This window comes from Stegostoma tigrinum, chromosome 18 (genome assembly GCF_030684315.1).
Source record: "Stegostoma tigrinum isolate sSteTig4 chromosome 18, sSteTig4.hap1, whole genome shotgun sequence".
NCBI lineage: Eukaryota > Metazoa > Chordata > Chondrichthyes > Orectolobiformes > Stegostomatidae > Stegostoma > Stegostoma tigrinum.
Window position 1 is genome coordinate 780793 of NC_081371.1, and position 20170 is coordinate 800962.

The 20170-nt window shown below is 43.4% G+C and overlaps 1 protein-coding gene across 1 annotated transcript in view; it reads right to left on the reverse strand.

Annotated features, from left to right (window-relative positions):
* The window catches only part of LOC125460785 (protein-methionine sulfoxide oxidase mical3a-like), a 374391-nt gene that overhangs the window by 140110 nt on the left and 214111 nt on the right, over positions 1-20170 (reverse strand). The window contains exons 23-28 of the mRNA XM_059652260.1: positions 17779-17886; positions 14934-15029; positions 13295-13381; positions 7963-8152; positions 7170-7252; positions 3242-3326 (exon numbers count right to left, since the gene is read on the reverse strand). Of these exons, the coding sequence (XP_059508243.1) occupies positions 3242-3326; positions 7170-7252; positions 7963-8152; positions 13295-13381; positions 14934-15029; positions 17779-17886 (649 nt within the window). The remainder of the gene's footprint in view (positions 1-3241; positions 3327-7169; positions 7253-7962; positions 8153-13294; positions 13382-14933; positions 15030-17778; positions 17887-20170) is intronic.

Consider the following 20170-nt stretch of genomic DNA (forward strand, 5'->3'; position numbering starts at 1 on the left):
TCACTGATGTGCATGTGACTGGATCTCCATTGGTCAATGTGCCACTGGATCCCTGTCAGTCACCACATTGTTGGATCCCCATTTGCCACCCTTCCATTGGATCACATTACTATTTAACTGGATTAATTTCAGTGTCTGCAACACAACTGAATCCTCATCCATCCCTATGTCACCGCACCTCAATGGATGACCAATTGATTGGATCGCTATCAGTTGTTGTGATACTGGATCATGAATCACCAAGTTATTAGACAAGTATTGATCATAGCAGTAATGAATCCCCACCAGTTACCAGGTTAGCTATCACAATTGTGCTACTAGATTTAAAATCACTGATTACTGGACCCTCCTCTGTCACCAAGACATTGGATCTTGACCTGCCACATTATACTTTGAGTGCAATTACTCACTGCTTTAATGTTAGTGTCTATGGATTAACCAGAAGTGAGCTGCCTCAGCCTTGTAGCTCCATCCTCACAGGGACTAATGGTTGATTTGTGGTGTTGCTGTGAAAGTAATCACGAATTCATTACCGTTGCAAATCTTCCAACCTGAGTCAGAATCCAGAGTTCAGAAAGCTACAGGCCATTCAGTCTAACCTCTGGTGGGTAAACTACTGGAAGTACTTCTGAGGGATAGAATTAATTTGCATTTGGAGAGGCTGATGAGATTAATCAAGGCAGTCAGCATGGTTTTGTTAAGGGGAAGCCATGTCTGGCCAAACTGACTGAATGTTTCGAAGAGGTGGCCAGGTGAGCAGATGATGGCAATGCTTTTGATATACTTGGACTTCAGCAAGACTTTTGATAAGATCCCACATGAGAAACTGATAGCAAAAGTGAAAACCCATGGGATCTAAGGAAATCTGGCCAATTAGATCCACAATTGATGGAATATCAGGAAGCAGACAGTGGTGGTTGAGGGGAATGTTTTACCGACAAGAGGTTTGTGTCTAGTGGGGTCCCACAGGGTTCATTGGGACACTCGCTGTTTGCGGCTGTTATAAATGAATTAGACTGAATGTAGGAGGGCTGATCAGCAATTTTGCAGGTGATACAAAAATTGGTGGGCTGGTAAACAGAGAGGATAATAGCCTTAGATTACAACAAGATAACGATGTGCTGGTCAGGTGGGCTGATCAATGGCAAATGGAATTCAACCTGGATAAATGTGAGGTGATGCTCTTGGGCAGGACAAACAAGGCGAGGCAATACATGATAATGATGGCAAGCTGGAACTCACTGCCCCTAAAGGTGGTAGAGACAGAATCCCTGATGGCATACAACATATAGTTAGATGTATAATTGTAACGCCAAGGTTATGAGCCAAGTGCTAGAAAACAGGATTTGGTTAGGTGGTTCATAGAATCCCTATAGTGGAGGGAGGGGCCATTTGGCCCATCGAATCAGCACTAACTCATCAAAATGCATCCAGCCCAGACCTCCCACATCTAGCCCTCCACTCTTTATCTGTAACTCCACATTTTCGATGGCTAACCAACTTAGCCTGCACATCCTGAACACTATCGGTAAAAGTAGCATGGCCAGTCCACCTAACTTGTGCATCTTTGGACTGTCAGAGGAAACCGAACCACGTGGCAGAAACCCATGCAGACACAGGGAGACCATGTAAATTCTATACAGTGAGTTGCCCCAGGCTGGAATCAAAATTAATTGTTTTTGACTGGTTAAGGCTCAATGGGTTGAAAGGCCTTTTACAGAGCTGAAGATCAGGATGAATTTGAGAATGCCTACTTTCAACCCAGATCAGACAAAATTATATACACATACTTACCTGGAATATCTTTTGGGCCATGTCTTTCGATAAGAAGTCCTGCAAACCTCACCGATCTCAGGAAACCCACAGGGAAGCCATGTTCACTTTTATAACTCTAGCTGAGGTTTCCAGGAAAGCAAACACCATTGAAATGTCCCACAGTGTCTTTGACAAGCTATAGGGAGAAGGTGTGGGGGTGGGTAAGTGGTGAAGTGGTGAAGGGGCAGGCAGGTTGGTGAGTGAGAGGGCAGACTGACGAGGTGGATGGGTGAGGGAGTAGGAATGATGAGGAGGACGAGGGGATAGGGTGATGAGGTAGGTGGGGGATTAGGTGATGAGATGGGTGAGAGATTATGGTAATGAGATGGGTGAGGGCATAGGTTGATGAGGGTGGGTGAGGGAGTAGGGTGATGAGATGAGTGGAGGGACGGGTAGGATGACAATCTGGATGGGTGAGGGGGTGGTCTAATGACCTGGGTGGGTAAGGGGGTAGCGTGATGAAGTGGGTGAGTGAGATTGGATTGGTGCCAGTTGGATACTGGGTCAGTGGGAGGTGTGGGGTAATGGGCAGTTGGTGAGTTAGAGGGGAAGCGATTGTCCAGGGGTCGTGTCTACAGTAGTTGGCAAGGTCAGTGGGTAGCCAGATTGGCCAGAATCAGGAGCTGGGTGGTCTAACATTCCCTGGCTAATGATCTGTCAGTGAGTTGGGAAATTCAGATATCTCTCACAGTCTGGAATTTTATGAAGATTTCTGTTTGCCTGGCACTCACCCACTGGATGTTTCAACCACCTGGACAATTCCCACAGTGTTAATACCTCAGAAATTCTGAGGGATCACAATGTACATGGGAAATGGGAGGGGTGGGGTATATCCAATCTATGACTACCCAGATACTGGAAGATCTGGACCAGTTAACTAATGAGATTGGCAACACTTCTGGTGGAACCTTGCTGAAAACTGGTGCTAACTGAAACATCCAGGCGGAGTCAAACTGGAGGTAGCAAATTTATTTGTGTAGCTATCACAGTTGAAGTGTGGAGACAATGCTCAAAGTCAATTTTCTGTTTATCAGAGAAGCACAATTTGGGTGAATCTGGGGAAAGATGGAGAGTCAGGGAACTGTGGGGTGAGGTGCTATGAGGGCTCAGTCCTGATGGCGTTTAATACAGCATGAGGAAGAGAGGAACTGAAAACCGGCAACATCCCCAGGAACAAGCCACTGTCTCAGTTTACTGCTTATGGAATCTTATCTTCTGGACTGCGAATCTCCTCACACCACACTGGGGCAGTAGCAGACAGACAGCTGGAACATTAGGTTCTCCTGCTGATTCACTTCTTAGCTTTCTGAATCTGTTGAGCTGCCTGCCTCGTAAATCCATCTGTTCATTTCAATGCAAAGCCTAGCAATGCTGCCCTTCACTGTGCAAGGAATCCAATCGTTGTCAAGCAGAGCACAACATCTACCTGCAGCTCCATCAGTGTACTGCATCTTGGAGTCCGGCACTTCAACCGGGTTCACGCTTGGCAGCTGGGGAGGAGAAACCTTCTCCTATACAAAACGAAAAGCAAATAGAAGAAAAGGTGAGAAAAGGGAGTATTCAACATGGACTATAAATTATACCATACAGAAAACACTGACCGTACACAGCAACACAGGGGTAAAATCAACTGTACCTAGTAGTACACAGGAAATGCCAACTGTACCCAGCAGTACAGGGGACAGACCAACTGCACACAGCAGTACAGGGGAGAGACCAACTGTACATAGCAGCACAGGGGATACACTGAATGTACTCAATGGCACAGGGGAGAGACCAACTGTACACAGTATCACAGAGAACTGACCAACTGTACACAGCAGCATATGGGAATCACTGACTCACCCACAACAGGACAGGGAACCCACTGACTGTGTTCAATGACAAAAGATAGAAAAAAATCATTCAGAACTAGAGCTCCAAGTGACTAATAAGGATGAGGAGTTGAAGGAAATAAGTAAGAAGCTTATACTGGTGAAATTAGTGGGGTTACATGTTGATAAATCTCCAGGATCTGATGGTCCACATCCCACAGTGCTGATGGTAGTTGTTGCAGAGATAGTTGATGCATTGGTGATTATCTTCTAAATTTCTATAGATTCTGGAATGATTCCTACCAATTACAAGGTGACAAATGGCAGTCCACTATTTTAAATAGGAGCAAGATGAGAAAAGAAAAATTGACCTCCAAGACTATTAGCCTTACATCAGTAGTAGGGAAACTGCTGGAATCTAGTATAAAGGATGGGACATAGACATTTGGGTATCGATGATCTGATTGGACACAGTCAGCATAAATTTGCAAATTTGAAATCATTTATGACAAACTTGTTTGAGATTTTTGAAGACTAATGAAATTGATAAATGAGAGGCAATGGATGTAGCTTAGGATACAGTGGCTCAGTGGTTAGCACTTATGTCTCACAGCACCACGGGCCCAAGTTCAACTCTCAGGCAACTGTCTGTGTGAAGTTTGCTCATTCTCCCCGTGTCTGCGTGGGTTTCCTTTGGGTGATCCAGTTTCCTCTCACTGTCCAAAGTTGTCCAGGCTTAGGTGGATTGACTGTGCTAAATTGTCCATAGTGTTCATGCATGTGTAGATTAGGTGGGTTATAGGAGGATCAATCTGGGTGGGATGGTCTGAGGGTTGGTGAGGACTTATTGGGCCAAAGGGTGTGCTTCCATACTGTTGGGATTCTAAAAAAAATTTCTAAAAAAAAAATTCTAAAGATCCTGTGCAGGATGCTGGTTAGAAAGATAAAACATTTGGGATGGATGTGATGTACTGGCATGGATTAATGAACGTCTATTTTCTGTCTCTTAGCCAATCAGAATAAATGTGTGTTTCTCACATTGGCAGTCTGTGACTAGGGAGACATCACAAGGGTTAGTTATTGGGCCCTAGTTGTTCACAATACGTATCAATGATTTGGAACTGGAGACCAAGGGCCCTCTTGTGGTGCATGGTAGTGTCCCTACCCCCAGACTAAGAAAGGGTTCAAGTCCCACCTGTGCCAGAGGTGTGTAATAACATCTCCTAAAAACTGGAACCGGGGACCAAATGTAATATTTCCAAATTCGCAGATGATACAAAGCTAAGCAGGAATGAACACTGTGAGGGAAGATGGCAACTTCAGGAGGATTTGAACAGGTTTAGCAATTGGGCAAGAACATGATAGATGGGATAAAAAGTGGTAAATGTGAGGTTATCCACTTTTACAGAAGAAACGGACGTGCAGAGGTTGTAAAGTATGTCCTTATTGATTAGTCACTAAAGGCTGACATGTAGGTTCAGCAAGAAGATTTGCGTACACAAGTAGTGGAGTCTTGCTTCAATTGTATAGAAGCTTGGTTAGACTGCACTTGGAGTACTGTGCAGTTTTGGTCTCCTTATTGAAGGAAGTATATTACTGTCACAGTGTTTTGAGGAAGGGTCACTGGACTCAAAACATTAACTCTGATTTCTCTTCATAGATGCTGCTGGATGTGCTGAGCAACTTCTGTTTTTGTTTCTGATTTACAACATCTGCAGTTCTTTTGGTTTTTATATAGGAAAGGTAAAGCAATGACTACACAAATGGACAGTAAACACACAGACTGTTCACAGGAGAAGTGGAAACATTAACCTATAAACAATTGGAGAGACAACCTATTGATTATACAAAACAGGACAGTGAAGCCACTTAATACAAAGTGTGGAGATGGATGAACACAGCAGGCCAAGCAGCATCTTAGGACCACAAAAGCTGACGTTTCGGGCCTAGACTCTTCATCTTTAGAACTTTTTCTGATGAAGGGTCTAGGCCCGAAACGTCAGCTTTTGTGGTCCTAAGATGCTGCTTGGCCTGCTGTGTTCATCCAACTCCACACTTTGTTATCTCGGATTCTCCAGCATCTGCAGTTCCCATTATCAGTGAAGCCACTTAACTGTATACAACAGTACTGTGGACATACTGCCTCTATAGAATAGGACAGGGATTCCACTGACTGTATACAACAACTTTGGGAAGATATTGAAAGCAGTCAGGCACACTGCTCACACCAGAGAAGAATCCCTTTCCCTACCACCTGGATAGGTTTAATTTCACTGTGACTTTAAGTCCCAGTGTGGAAAATCTGAGGGCTTCTCCTGGAACTTTCAAACACTGATGTTTAAACATTCTCAGCTTCAAATAACCTGTTCACGGTCTTATTCAAAAAATTCTGGTCTGGAACTATTATGAATCACAGAATCATAGAATTTTACAGAACGGAAAGAGGTCATTTGACCCATTATGTCTGTACTGGCTCCCAAACAAGCTACCCAGCTACTCCCACTCTCCAGCCTTAACTCATCACTTTCAAATATATATCCAGCTCTCTCTCAATACCTCCTATGGAATCTGTCCCTCGAAGTTGTACAATTGAGCCTATATCGACTCTCCATGTTTATTCTACCAAAATGCATTGCTTCACATATCTCTGCATTGAAATTCATCTAACAGGTGTCTGCCCATTTGGTCAATGTATCAACGTTCTTCTGCAGTTGCTCAGCATCATCTTCACAATTCACTATTCTCTGTAGCTTAGTATTATCTGCAAATTTAGACATTCAGCCCTCAAGCCCCATCTCCAAACTGTTTACATAAACCAGCTAAACAAAACTTCTATCTCTTAGGTAACTTAATTTTACTATTGCCTCCCTTTCTCAAGAGCCCTGTTTTACTCATCCATCTTCATCCAAGGACTTTTGCAGAACTGCCCCAAACTGAAACTACAATAAAAAAACCTTTATTTTCAAATTCTGGGTATTTCCTCTAATATCAAAAAAGAACCAAATCCAGAAAATTTCTCCCAGAAACCCTGATGTCCAATTAGTTAACACGATGTGAAGCTGGATGAACACAGCAGGCCAAGCAGCATTAGAGGAGCAGGAAAGTTTGATGTTTCGGGTCGGGACCCTTCTTCAGAAAATGCTGCTTGGCATGCTGTGTTCATCCAGCTTCATACAGTGTTATCTCAGATTCTCCAGCACCAGCAGTTCCTACTATCTCTGCCCAATTAGTTACCTTGCTAGAATGTAACATACACAAAAACTTACTCATTCTGAGAACTACGTCTCAAACAAGTTGCTTTAAAATAAATCATAATGGCTATAGAAATACCTACAAGTTAATCATTAAAGCCTTCATACACAAAGAAAAACCTACAGGGCATGAATACAAAATTTTAAAATCCAAATATTAAAACATTGATGTATTTTTATATATATCTATAGAAAGGAAGACTGTTTCAATGTTAGAAGCTCAGTGGATTAACCCACTCACCCCACACCCCTCCCTGTACACCACCAAGCTCCCAATGTAAGATGATACCTGGGCTTGTGCTGGAGGAGTTGCTGATCTTTTCCTGGCCTCACGTCCTGCCAGTCGATAATGAGGCTTACAGTAGAACTTTCCTACAAAATAACAGGTTTGGTTAAACAGTAGCAAGAATTCATCAGAGAGTGACCATAAACACTTACCACGTGGCACCCAGTGACAGTCAAGCGGAGGAATCAGGAAATGCTTATTACACTGTAATGAACAAACATTCTCAACAGAGTAACCACAAAACCATCAACTCAGAAGCATCACAAATGGTAGATTAACTAGGGAGGTTACCAGGTAAGACGGTGATTGGGGAACATTTGTTGCACCAACAAACGCCAACTACATAAAGAGAAGAGTAATAAGGTGGGTTCAGGATGGGGGGGGGGGCGCGCTTGATGGGGTGAATTTAGGTTGGGGTGGTGTGATGGGATGAGTTTAGGATGGCGTGGTGTGATGCGGTGAGTTTAGCATTGGGGTGTGATGGGGTGGATTTAGAATGGGGGTGTTTGATAGGGTGGGTTTCGGATAGGGATTTGATAGGATGGGGGGGTATGATGGGTTGGGTTTAGAATGGGGTAGGTTTAGAATTGGAGGCTTGATGAGATGGGTTTAGAATAGAAGGGTTAAATGGGGTGGGTTTAGCATGGGCAGGTTTTTATTGGGTGAATTTAGGATGGGAGTTTTGATGCTGTTAAGTTTGATACAGCTGAAGTGAATTTGGCATAGTAATTTGGTTGTGGGGTACTGTTTGGATGGAAGGGTTTGTTGCATGGTGTGTACTTGGGTATAAGCTTACCATTCTCTGGATTATAGGCGTAGCTCGCAAGTCGGAGTGTTACACCACAGTACGCACATTTGAAGCAGCCACGGTGAAAGAACTTCCCTTCAGCACTCAGACGCTCCATCACATAAACTCGCTTGCCACAAAAATAGCAAACATCACTGCCTCCAAACTGTGAGGGGAACTCCTTCTTCTTCATTGATTGCTAAAAGGAAAGATTTTGTTACTGGAGTCATGTTCAGGAGGACCTCAAAGTCCTTTCAATGACTGCCTCTGTACACTCTTGCTATTTAGATCAACCCCCTACTTTAGACCTCCAGTGCTCTAACCATTGGAAGCACCTGTCACAAATTCTCACACTCACCTCCTGTTTTCTAAATAAGCTTGAAGGAGTTGATAGTTGACTCACCTCTGGGCGTGGGTTCAAGTCCAATCCAGAGATCTGTGCCCTAAATCCAGGCTGAGGGAGTGCTGCACTGTCAGAGGTGCTGTCTTTCTCTTGAGACATGAACAGGACATGCCCTCTCAGAGGGTCACAAAAGACACATTCCAAAAACACGGGCATTCTGCCCATTGTCCTGCCTAATGTTTATCCCTTAACCAATATCACAAAAACAATCATCACGACATTGCTGTTTGTGAGAGCTTGCTGTGTTTAAATTGGTTCATCTCCCTTACATCAAAATGATGACAACACTTTCAAAACAGCCTCATTGGGTATGAAGCACTTTGTGAAATTTTAAATGGTGCTGTTTAAATACAAGTCTCTCCTGGATAACACTACAAATTTGAATACTCTTGTACTCGAGTCTTGTTAGGAAGCAGTAGCTATAGACCTGGGGCTGTTTGCAAAGGACAGTTTTATTCTCAACAGCTTCCTGGCAACTGTTATAGCATATATGGAAGATTTGAGGGAACAGGTAAAGAAATCAAGACATTGATTTGCAACATTTGTGAAGAATTTTGAATTGCAAGCTTAGAATTACAGATACTTCTACTTAACCCAACCTTGCTCCCTGTCCAATCCCCACATTAGACTCCATGCCCACTCCTTGACTACAATAACATTCAGAAGCAAAATCAAACATTAATCCTGTGAATTCACAATGTGTAACAATCGTATTAGCGATCACAACTTGTGACTGCATTGACTGGTGTTTCTCACAGTCAGTTCCAGTGCATGTACAGTATCCACAGGTAAAACAGAAGAATTATCTACACTGTGAAACTGTACATTGTTGTGTCAAAAGGTGGACACTGGGAAGTTGTTTCTGTTAGGCTGGGAGACTGGGGCCCGTGGGCACAGCCTTAGAATTAGAGGGGGTAAATTTAAAATGGAAATAAGGAGACATTTCTTCAGCCAGACAGTGGTGGGCCTGTGGAATTCACTGCCACAGAGCGCAGTGGAGGCTGGGACGTTAAATGTCTTCAAGGCAAAGGTCGATAAATTCTTGATCTCACAAGGAATCAAGGGCTATGGGGAAAGTGCAGGGAAGTGGAGTTGAAATGCCCATCAGCCATGATTAAATGGGGGAGTGGACTCGATGGGCCAAATCGCCTTACTTCCACTCCTATGTCTTATGGTCTTATATGGCAAGGGAGGAGAACTGGACAGGATAGTTATGCAGAGAGTGGATGAGTTTCCTGGTTCAATGACTTCCATCCCAAGTTGCTAAAGAAAGTCCCAGTGGCAACAGTGGACTTGCCTAGCTACCAGGAAGGTGCTATTGAATTGGAGAATACAAAAAAAGGCACCAGGAGATTTTAATTAATAAGGAGAGACAAAGCAAATTTGTAAAAGGCAGATAATGCTCGAAGAATCTAACAGAATTTTTAATGACATAACAGAAGCTTGAAGGGAATACTGATGATGAAACTAAGATGGATTTTAGGCGATGTTCAACATTACCACATAAAAGGGAATAGGACTGTCAGTGACGGCTTAGCTAAAAAATTGTTTGAAGGTCAGAAAACAAAAATAACATGGAATTGTTATTTTTCAAGTTGAAGCCCAGTACTCAGAGAGTAGTAAGGGAATGGAATGCTTTGCCTGCAACGGTAGTAGATTCGCCAACTTTAGGTACATTTAAGTTGTCATTGGATGAGCATATGGACGCACATGGAATAGTGTAGGTTAGCTGGGCTTCAGATCGGTATGACAGGTTGGCACAACATCGAGGGCTGAAGGGCCTGTGCTGTGTTGTAATGTTCTATGTTCTATATAGGAATTAAGCTGGGTGGTTCATTCCCAGTGCTAGCTCCTGTACTGCCCATGTGTATGTCCTAGCGCCAGCTCCTGATTGGTCCATGTGCGCGTGTTAGTACAGGAGCTGGCACTATCTGTATCTGTCCTGGTGCGTGTCTTTGTGCCAGCGCCCGGACTATCCATATGCAAGTCTTAGTGCCAGCGTCTGTATGGTCCGTGTGCACGTCTTAGTGCCAGCACCTGTTTGGTCCGTGTGTGCGTGCCAGTGCCTGTCCTTACTGTGTGGACATCTTAGAGACAGCTCCTCTTCCAGTCAGTGTGTACGTTTTAATGTCAATTCCTGTACCGTAAATCTCAGTGTCAGCTCCTGTACGACCCATGTGTAGCTCAGTGTCAACTCCTTTACAGCCGTTGTATAGCTCAGTGTCATGTTCAAAAAATGTAAGGCACACAGCAGGACATGATGATGGATACTTAAATGTAGAAGTTATGTCCTTTATACTTGACAGGAAGTCACTCAGAAAAGGGGAGTAGAAAGCAGAAGTATTTTGAAAACTGAAGAAGTGTTAGTCAATATCAGTAGGATAAATTGTGAGGCTTTATAACAGGCTGGATTAACTGAAGATGGAGTCAAATAAACAGCACAATAGTGAGTGTGATACGTGACTCCCTCAATACAATAGAGACAGTGACACACAACACCCACAACACTACAGTGAGTGTGGTACACAACTCTCACAAACACAGTAATATGTAACACGAGTCCCACAGGCACACAGTAATTTGTTGATTTGTTTGCCGAGCTGGTAGGTTGGTTTGCATACTTGGTAACATTATCAGTGCACTACCGATGAAGCATTGTTGGTCTGTCACGCTTATTTATGTCATCTGGTGTGATGTGGTGGGTGGCCTCATTTCCAGTTCTGCTTCGTAGTGGTCGGAATATGGGGTCTATTTCCATTTGTTTATTGATGGAATTGCAGGTTGAGTATCAGGCCTCTAGGAATTTTCATGCATGTTTTTAGTTGGATTGTCCTAGGATGGTTACATTGTCCCAGTCGAATTGGTGGCCTTCTTTGTCGGAGTGTATGGGAATGAGTGATAGGCGGTGGTGTCTCTTGATTGTTGTTCATCTACCCTGATGGCTAGTTTTCTCCCATAAAAACCCACAGCTACACCACGACAACTACTGACAAGAACAAAGGATCCCATACTCACAACTAACAGACAAACATTATATATAAAATTCCATGTAAGGACTGCCACAAATACTACATTGGACAGACTGAGAGACACACAGTAATGTGTCATACACTACTTCCACAGCCACACAGTAATGTGAAATACTACGGTCCTACAGATGCATAGTAATGTGCCATACATCACTCCCACAAACTCAGTAATGTGTAATACATCACTCCCACATACACAATGTGTAATACATTGGACCCACAGAGAGTAATGTGTGATACATCAGTACTATAGATGCATAGTAATGTGGAACATACAACTCACACAGACACAGTGATGTGCTACACACCAGTCCCACAAACATAGCAATGTGTAACACAACACTCTAACAAATATAGTAATGTGTAATACACTAGCCCATCAGACACAGCAAGGTGTACTACACCACTTCCACAGACACACTATATTGTGTAATAAACCACTCCCACAAAAACACAGCAATGTGCAATACACCAGTCCCACAGACACAGGAATATGTAATACAGCAGTCTCAAACACAATAATGTGAAACACACCATTCTCACAAACACACTAATGTGTAACACACCACACCCACAGTGACAGTAATGTGTAGTACACTAAACCCACAGACAGAGTAGTATGTAACACACCAGTCCTACTGACACACAGTAATATGTACGACGCCACCCCCATCGACACACTAATGTGCAATACATTACTCCCACAAACACACAACAATATGTGATACACCATTCCCACAGACACACAGCAACATATAATACAATAGTCCTACAAACACAGTAATGTGCAATACACTAGTTCTGCAAACATAATAGTGACTGTAATGCATGAATCATGCTTCACAAACAGCATCACCAATAACAAATACCAAGAGGCATTCAGAAATCATGTGCATGGTGAGTTGAACAAAGCACCAAGCTATTTGCAGCTATTTCACGCTTTGATCAAGCTGTCTCAGTAGGCCAGTGCCTGACTGAATGTGTGGTGCTCACATACCAGTGGAGGCCTGGTGAACATTTGATGGTTTAACGTAAGCCTCAAGGTGAGAGTTTCATATACGTGGGACAAAATGCACAACACCTTATCACAGAGGCTAGAACACCATTGACATTCAGGGCAGAAGCAGATCTTACATAACAAAGAGCAAGAAATGATTATACAGAGGGATATGCATAGGCATGTCAGGATACAAGAGGCAGGAATAGCTTATGAATACAATGCTGGGAGCAATGAAAGATTCAGGTACATTATCATGGCATGATGCTATAGCTAAATTATCAGTAGAACTTAATCAGACATTGTTTCCTCATATATTGCAAAAGGTTTGTGCAAGGATCCAGGTTCATTACTGCATTGGCTTCAGAGGATTGGCACTTTTGTCAAACATTTCCAGGATAAGGACCACTCGGGGCTAGATACAGAGTAAATCATCCTCTACTCTTTTACACTGAAAGTAGAGTTCCTCCACCCTTCTAAACTGAAAATAAAGTTCCTTCTACTCTTAGCTCTCTCTACTCTTTTTAACTGCGACTAAAGCTCCCTTGACACTGTCCTCATCAAACAATCTCCGAACAGGTACAGCACGGAGTAAGATACACAGTAAAGCTTGTCTTAAAGCTGCATGGAGTCCATGCCCATTTTGCACCACTGTTTGTACAAAACACAAAGATTAGTTGTGACAGAACTGATCAGAATGGAGTTATTGGTGTTAATATTCCACCTTCTGAGACTTGACTCAGTCCTGATTGACGCCTGGATCTAGCGTAAACCAAGCCCGGTGGATAGAAGACAAGTAGTCTGAGGGGGAGCAATGACTGTGTTAAGAAGAGACATAAACTGTGGTCAGTAATCACCAACATCAGCCAGAGTTACACACATGAAGCTTGCAACACCATACTATGATGTCACCTGTGTGCAGCGAGATGACCCAGGAAGAGGCCAAGGAAGCATTATTACTGTCTTGGGACAAGCTCGCAATGGCAGCACATCTCTTCGCTTCATTCGGAAATACAGGGAGAGAAAACAAATGTTACGGTAGTGCAATAGAAATTACAAAATCCAGTCAACTGCAGACAATCACAGCTCTTTGATATAATTATCTGTCATTTCCTCCATTCCTGCACAGAGACACCAAAGTGCAGGAAAGGGGACTGTGTGATGTCACTCCTCAGAAAGGAAAATACTTTATTTTTTCAACCAGAATCCCCTGACACTGTCACCATCAACACGCCACCAGGTCAGGGACAGCATAGGGTTAGATAAAGAGTAAAGCTCCCTCTGCACTATCACCATCAAACACTCAAAAGACAGCTACAATGCAACTGTATTAAATTGGGAAAATATTGTCATGCAGCAACTCTGTCTAAAATCTAATTAAATCGCAGATTATGATATGAAAGACATTGGAACCCCAGTTTTTGAAAGGAAGGTTAATTTTAGCAATCAAAAATTAAACGACAAAATTAGCAAATGACACCAAATTGGGGATTGTACTTAACACCGCAACAAGGTTGTTTGCAGGATGTTAACAATTTCCAAAAGAAATTCAATACAGGTAAATGTCAGGTGAGATAGTACGATGGACAGAATAGAGAGGTCATGTGATACTTGGGCTGTGCACCTGGTCATGCTGAAGGAAGAAAGTGGCCTCTGAATAAAATATGTCACACACCAAAAGTCGTGCCACAGACCAACAAGATCATAAGGAGAGGCACAGAGTAAGCAGTAGGTTTTCATTCTACAGGGAGAGAACTGAAGAATAGGCAAGTTCTACTAAAGCTTTATTGCACACTGGTCAAATCATTGAATACTGCGACAGTAGAGGGTGCAGAGAAGATTGACAAGGATTATCCAGAAATATTTGAAAAATATTGACAATCTGGTCTCTCCTGTTTTAAAAACAGAAGGCTCAGGCTAAGGAGTTAATACACATCTTTCAAATAATAAAAGGTTTTGGAACAGTACAGCTAGAGGCCATTAGTATTAAATAGCCACCAAGAAATCCATTAGGCAATTCCCAAAGAATGTCTTTTCCCAAAGAATGTGGAAGTCATTCCCAAAGGGAGTGGTTGAAGTGAATTGCCCAGATGTATTTAAACAAAACTGGACAAGTGTATTAGAGTGAAGGGAATACAGGATTATAATGGTCAAATTAGTTGAGAATGAAGAGAAAAGTAGGAGAAGGTTCATGTGATGCCGAAGTCTCAGCATGAACTGATTGGGCCGAAGATCTTGTTTCTGTTATGTATATGCAGTGCAATCCTCGAAAGGGTAGACACATCACTGAAATTCACTTCCAGGTCAGATGGAACCAACTGTCTGTTTACCTGCTTTCCTGTCCATGCATTGTTTCGTATTTGGGTAAAATCCTCGCACTCTCATTACGTGTATCATAATGCCAGTTAGCTTTACACCAAAGTGCTCAGAAATATACTGTCAATCCAGAGAGGACCCTATGGATTGAGGGTGTGCAATAGCACTGCTGCACTATTAAACTCAGAGCGGTACATATGAGCTTTGCAGTAAAGAGTCATGAACAGATATTTACCTGTTTCCACTGAGGTCCAGCATTAAGTTGTGTGATCTCCCCTGGTCTAGTGTGAGGTTGTTGGTCAGGATCCTCGCCCTCAAAGAGGTTTGGTCGCTGTCAGCACAGAAGGATGGTGTTTAGCCGAGGAGTGGGGTGCAGAGTGTGAACAGAGGGAGGAGAGTAGAAGGGGGAGCAACATGCGATGATAAAAAGCAGGGATCCATGACAAGCAGAATAAGATAGACGGAAGGAGAAAAGAGGAAAGTTAAAACATGTTTACATATGTCACAGGGATAGCAGGAACTGCTGATGCTAGAGGATTCGAGATTACAAGGTGTAGAGCTGGATGAACACAGCAGGCGGAGCAGCATCAGACAGCAGGAAAGCTGGCATTTCAGATCTGGACCATTTCTGAAGAAGGGTCCAGACCTGAAATGTCAACTTTCCTGCTCCTCGGATGCTGCTTGGCCTGCTGTGTTCATCCAGCTCTAGATCTACATAAGTCACACACTGGTTTGAATGCAGGTTGCTCTGGCACGCGGGTGAAGTCTTGTCAATACATATAACTGACATCCAATCAAAAAACACAATCAAGGAATCAAGAAATAGTCCACAGAATCACTGCCAGCAGTTCCAGCACCTTGACTCCCTCAATATTAGATCATTTCACATGATGCAGAGGGCAGTTACACAGTGCTGTGGAAGACTGGAGTTTCCAAGTGCTGTACAGAGAAGGGAATCACACAGCGCATTGGAGGGGAGTATGTTACCCAGTGCAGTGGAGGGGAAGGGAATTATCTAGGACGGTGCTGCATGGTGGCTCACTGGTTAGCGTCAGGGACCCAGGTTCATTCCTACTCTCAGGCAACCATTTGGGTGGAGTTTGTACATCTTGCCCATGTCTGCATGGGTTTCCTCCAGGTGCTCCGTTTTCCTCCTACAGTCCAAAGATAGGCAGGTTAGGTGGACTGGCCAAGTTAAATTGCCTATTGTGTCCAGGGATGTGCAGGCTACTTGGATTGCCCTTGAAAGATGCAAATTTATGGGGATTGGATAGCTGGGTGAGACAGTTCTTTGGATGGTTGGTGTGCCCTTGATGGGCTGAATGGCTGGCTTCCATACTATTGGGATTCTATGATGAAGGAAGTTACCCAGTGCAGTGGATGGTGGTGTTTAAGGCGATTTACCCATTACGGTATAGAAGACACAAACACCAATGCAGCGAAAGGGAATGAAGTTACCCAGTGGAATGAGGGCGAGCGTGTTACTTAGTGCAGTGGAAGGGAGTGAAATGCCCAGTGCAGTGAAGGGGAAGGGAGTACCCAGGACAGTGAAGGGGAAGGGTGTTCCCCAGTGCAGCGCAGGGAGGGAGCTGTCCAGTGCAGTGGACAGGGGGAGGGGGTTTGCAGAAGTTACCAATGTGATGGTCGAGGGTGGGGGGAATTACCCAGTGCAGTGGAGGGGAGGGGAGGGAAATACCCAGTGCAGTGGAGGGAAAGGGATATACCTAGTGCAGTGAAGGAGAAGGAGTTACCTACTACAGTGGAGGGGGGTGTTTTAAGTATTACAGTGAGGTGGAGGGGGGGGCATATCCAATGTAATGGGGTGGAGCACGTTATCCAGTACAGTGGAGATGCGTGCATAACCCAACGCAATACAGGGAGGGAGTTACCCAGTGTATTGGGGTCCGGTGAAGAGCACATTCTGTAGTGCAGTGGAGGAGATTGAGACACCAAATTAATTCCTCCCCACAGCCCTGCAAATATTTTCCTACTTATTCAATTCCCCCTTGAAAGATGCTATCCAGTCAGTTTGCACCTCTATATTTAAGCAGTGTATTCCAGATCTTACACTCACTGCCTGAAAACATTTTCATCATCTGACTCTGGGTTCCTTTGGCCATCCCTTTGATACTCATGACCCAATCCTTCTGTATTTTCTGCTAAATTACTTGATTAAAACTCTCCTGACTTTTTCATCCTTCAATTAAATCTTCCCTTAACCTTTTTTCATTCTGAGTCAAACAATCCTACATCCTCAGTCTGTTCACATCAAATCACAGAGTGTTAGGGTGCAGAAGGAGGCTGTTCAGTCCTCTTTACACTGGCTCTTCAAATGAGCATCATTACTGAACTGAAGTTATCACATGACTGATCTCCCTTATCCTATATGCCATTGTCTTTGTTGCTTGTAAGTTTTGTTCAGGCCTAGCCATTAGTTTGTAAAGGTTTAGCATAGTTTTGTTACATTTGTATTTCATGATTAAATGTATAACGCGAAGGAATCCTTTGTAAGGCCTCACAAGTTGTCCTGCTACAATTAAAGATTACAGGACAGACAATCTCTGCACTCCAATTTCTTGATCGAGATTTTTCACCTACTGTTCTTGCACTGAAAAGCATTGTTCATATGGCGTTTTGTATTTTATCAAAAGCCTTCCACAACTGAAAGAGCAATAACGCCATAAAGATCTCCACTTTCAATCTGTCAAATCTTCATGACTCAGAATCTCAGAGTAAACCTAAACATCAGTACAAAGACTGGAGATATTGAATCCACTCGGCCACTGAACTTCTGATTGTTCACTCTAATTGTGATCCAATCATTGAAATTATCCCAAAGGATTATGGAAGGAAAAATAAAGTAAATTGAACACAAACTGGGAGGCTGGGAGCACACAGGCTGGCAGGCTTCAATGTCACCCAGTGTGACCTGACCCGGTCTAACCCACCCCCACCTACACACACACACAGAGTCAGTCAGTCTGCACCAGTGTAATCCCCAAATACACTTTCCATTTCATCACTACATTCCCCCCCCCCACCCCCGTTTCCCACCCTCAACCCCAGCCCCAAGACCTTACTTGTCGTTTCAGTCCATGCGATGGCCCTGGGGCATTACTATCGGACTTGGCCAGGAACTGATTAGCAATGCATTTGACGCTGCCCTTCTGGTAGGGGTCCCGTTCCTCCTGCAATTCAACACAATATTAGAGTCAGACTGTCTCCCCACAAATCTCAGCAATACGCATTGTCTAGCATTTCGTCAATAAGGTTAGGATTAAGGTTTCCAGCATTGTAACTCCCACTTATGTTTTCTCCTTTTTGCCTTCTCACATGTGATAATTACAATTCCACAGGCCAGTGATGTGTATAAATATATGTGGTTTAGTGGTTATGGAAAGTTTCCATTTTTTAAAACCCATCATTAGTTGGCAATGAAGCAGAAATGGACAGCCTATTAGAGTGTCTCCTGGTCAAAAAGAGAGGGTCTCCAAAACAGCCACAGCTTTATTGCCCAACTTCATTGCTGGTACTGTACACTTCAGAGCACAAAAGATGTTTTCAACATTAAATTTCATTTGTAACTTTGGTTTCACTTTATTCAGCTTTGCGTCATTGGTTTTGTTGAGACTCATCAGAGAGCTAAATGTATTGGCACACTTCACAGCTGGCACACATTGTTGTTACAGTGTGGGCTGGAGACATTTTTTTCATTGGGGAAGAAATAATGTTGCGTTTTTTTGTTCTTTCTTTATTGTATTCAATGCTCTGTGGGACAGGATCACCTGGCCCTTACTTCTGTTTATGTGAAGGATGCTGTTTGAGGTCACATGCATCAGGATAACTGAAATGTTGTGGATGAGTTCAAAGCCCAGTGAAGCATCTGTCAGCTCATATCCAGAGATGGATCTACATTTGGACAGTACAGACAGTGTCCTTTAGACAGCACATATTCCTATCCTGACTGATTATCCCCACCACGTTCAAGACAGTAGGATCTTTCCACCTCACGCCCCCATGCCCCCAATTCTGGCCTCTGAGCTGCCCAGGATTCCAGACCTTACACCACATCGCCTCACTCATCCTTACAACCATCTGCCCACTGCCTCCATGCAAACAGCCATCGTCCTGCCACATCCTTTGGATTCAATTCGGATCTGACATCTTGCTATGCAGAGATGACTGATGCAGTGATTCCTGAGAGTGCAACTGGAGTTTTGTGAGACAAGAAGTTAGGTGAAAGATTGAGGAGTTGATCAGATCCTTATTTTCTCTGTTGGTGAGTACTTCTGCTTTTTAAAATAACAGTAAGGTCTTAGGGAAATTGGAGTACAAGAGGAAAGAGGGACTTTAAGTAACTCTTACAATACAGAGTACTGGTGTCAGAGAGAGGGTGAATCTGGTCAGGACCAGCTGAGCACAGCAATGGGAAAGTTTGAAAAGGAGCATCTCAGTGTTACCTTCACTCAGCCCAAAGGCAGAACCCCAGAGGAGATGGTAGGATTCAAAAGAGATGCTGGACAAGCAAATGCTGCTCATTGGGTGAATATAGGTGGTGAATAATTATATTACTATTAGAGTTGTAGTTTTTATTTTTAGCTCATATTTTGTAAGGGCTTTATTCTGTTTTAATTGGGTTAAGGTAAGAACAGCCCTAAATTAATTGCTATTATTTGATTTGAAAGGGTTTAATCTAAGGGGTAAGTCATAGCAGGAGCTCAAAGTTCTGATGTGCTCCTGCTGCTCTATGTGGAAAGCTGGGTATATTTCCAGCAAGTATGCAGGATGTGATTCCAGCTGTACCAGGTTTTGGAGCTGGAACATGAGCTGGGGGACACTGTGGAGCATCTGCAAAACTGACCGAATCATGGATAGCACAATCAGAGGGATGGTCAAACTGTAGGCTACGTCTGCATGAATAGAAAAGTAAATCAGTGACCACTAGGCAGAGAAAGAAAATTAGACAGGCAGCGCAGGAACCCTGTGTAGGTATTCCCCTGCAAAACCTGGTAGATCACTTTGGATTCTCTTGGGGAATGGCCTCTTGGGGAAAATAGCAACAACTAAATTCATTACATCACAGTTGATTCTGCTCCAGGGAGCCAGAGGAGAAAGTGTGGGAATGCAAAAGGGGATTCAATTGTAAGGGAAATAAACACTGCCACACCTACTGAGATTTTCCAGAAATTTCTGATTTTGCTCCAGGACGGTATGTTACTTCCCTTGTGCTCAGTTTAAGGATGTCTCAGAGTGAAAACCGGATATTCAGGAGTGGGAGAGCGAACAGCCAGTGGTCATGGTACACATGCGTACTAATGACACAGATTTAGAAAAAGGATGAGGCCTTGAATGAATAGGGAGTTATTAGGAAGCAAGCTGAAAAGTAGTGGCACAAAGGTACTGATCTCAGGATTATTACAATTGTCACATACTAGTAAGGGCAGAAATAGCAAATATATCAGTTGGATACAC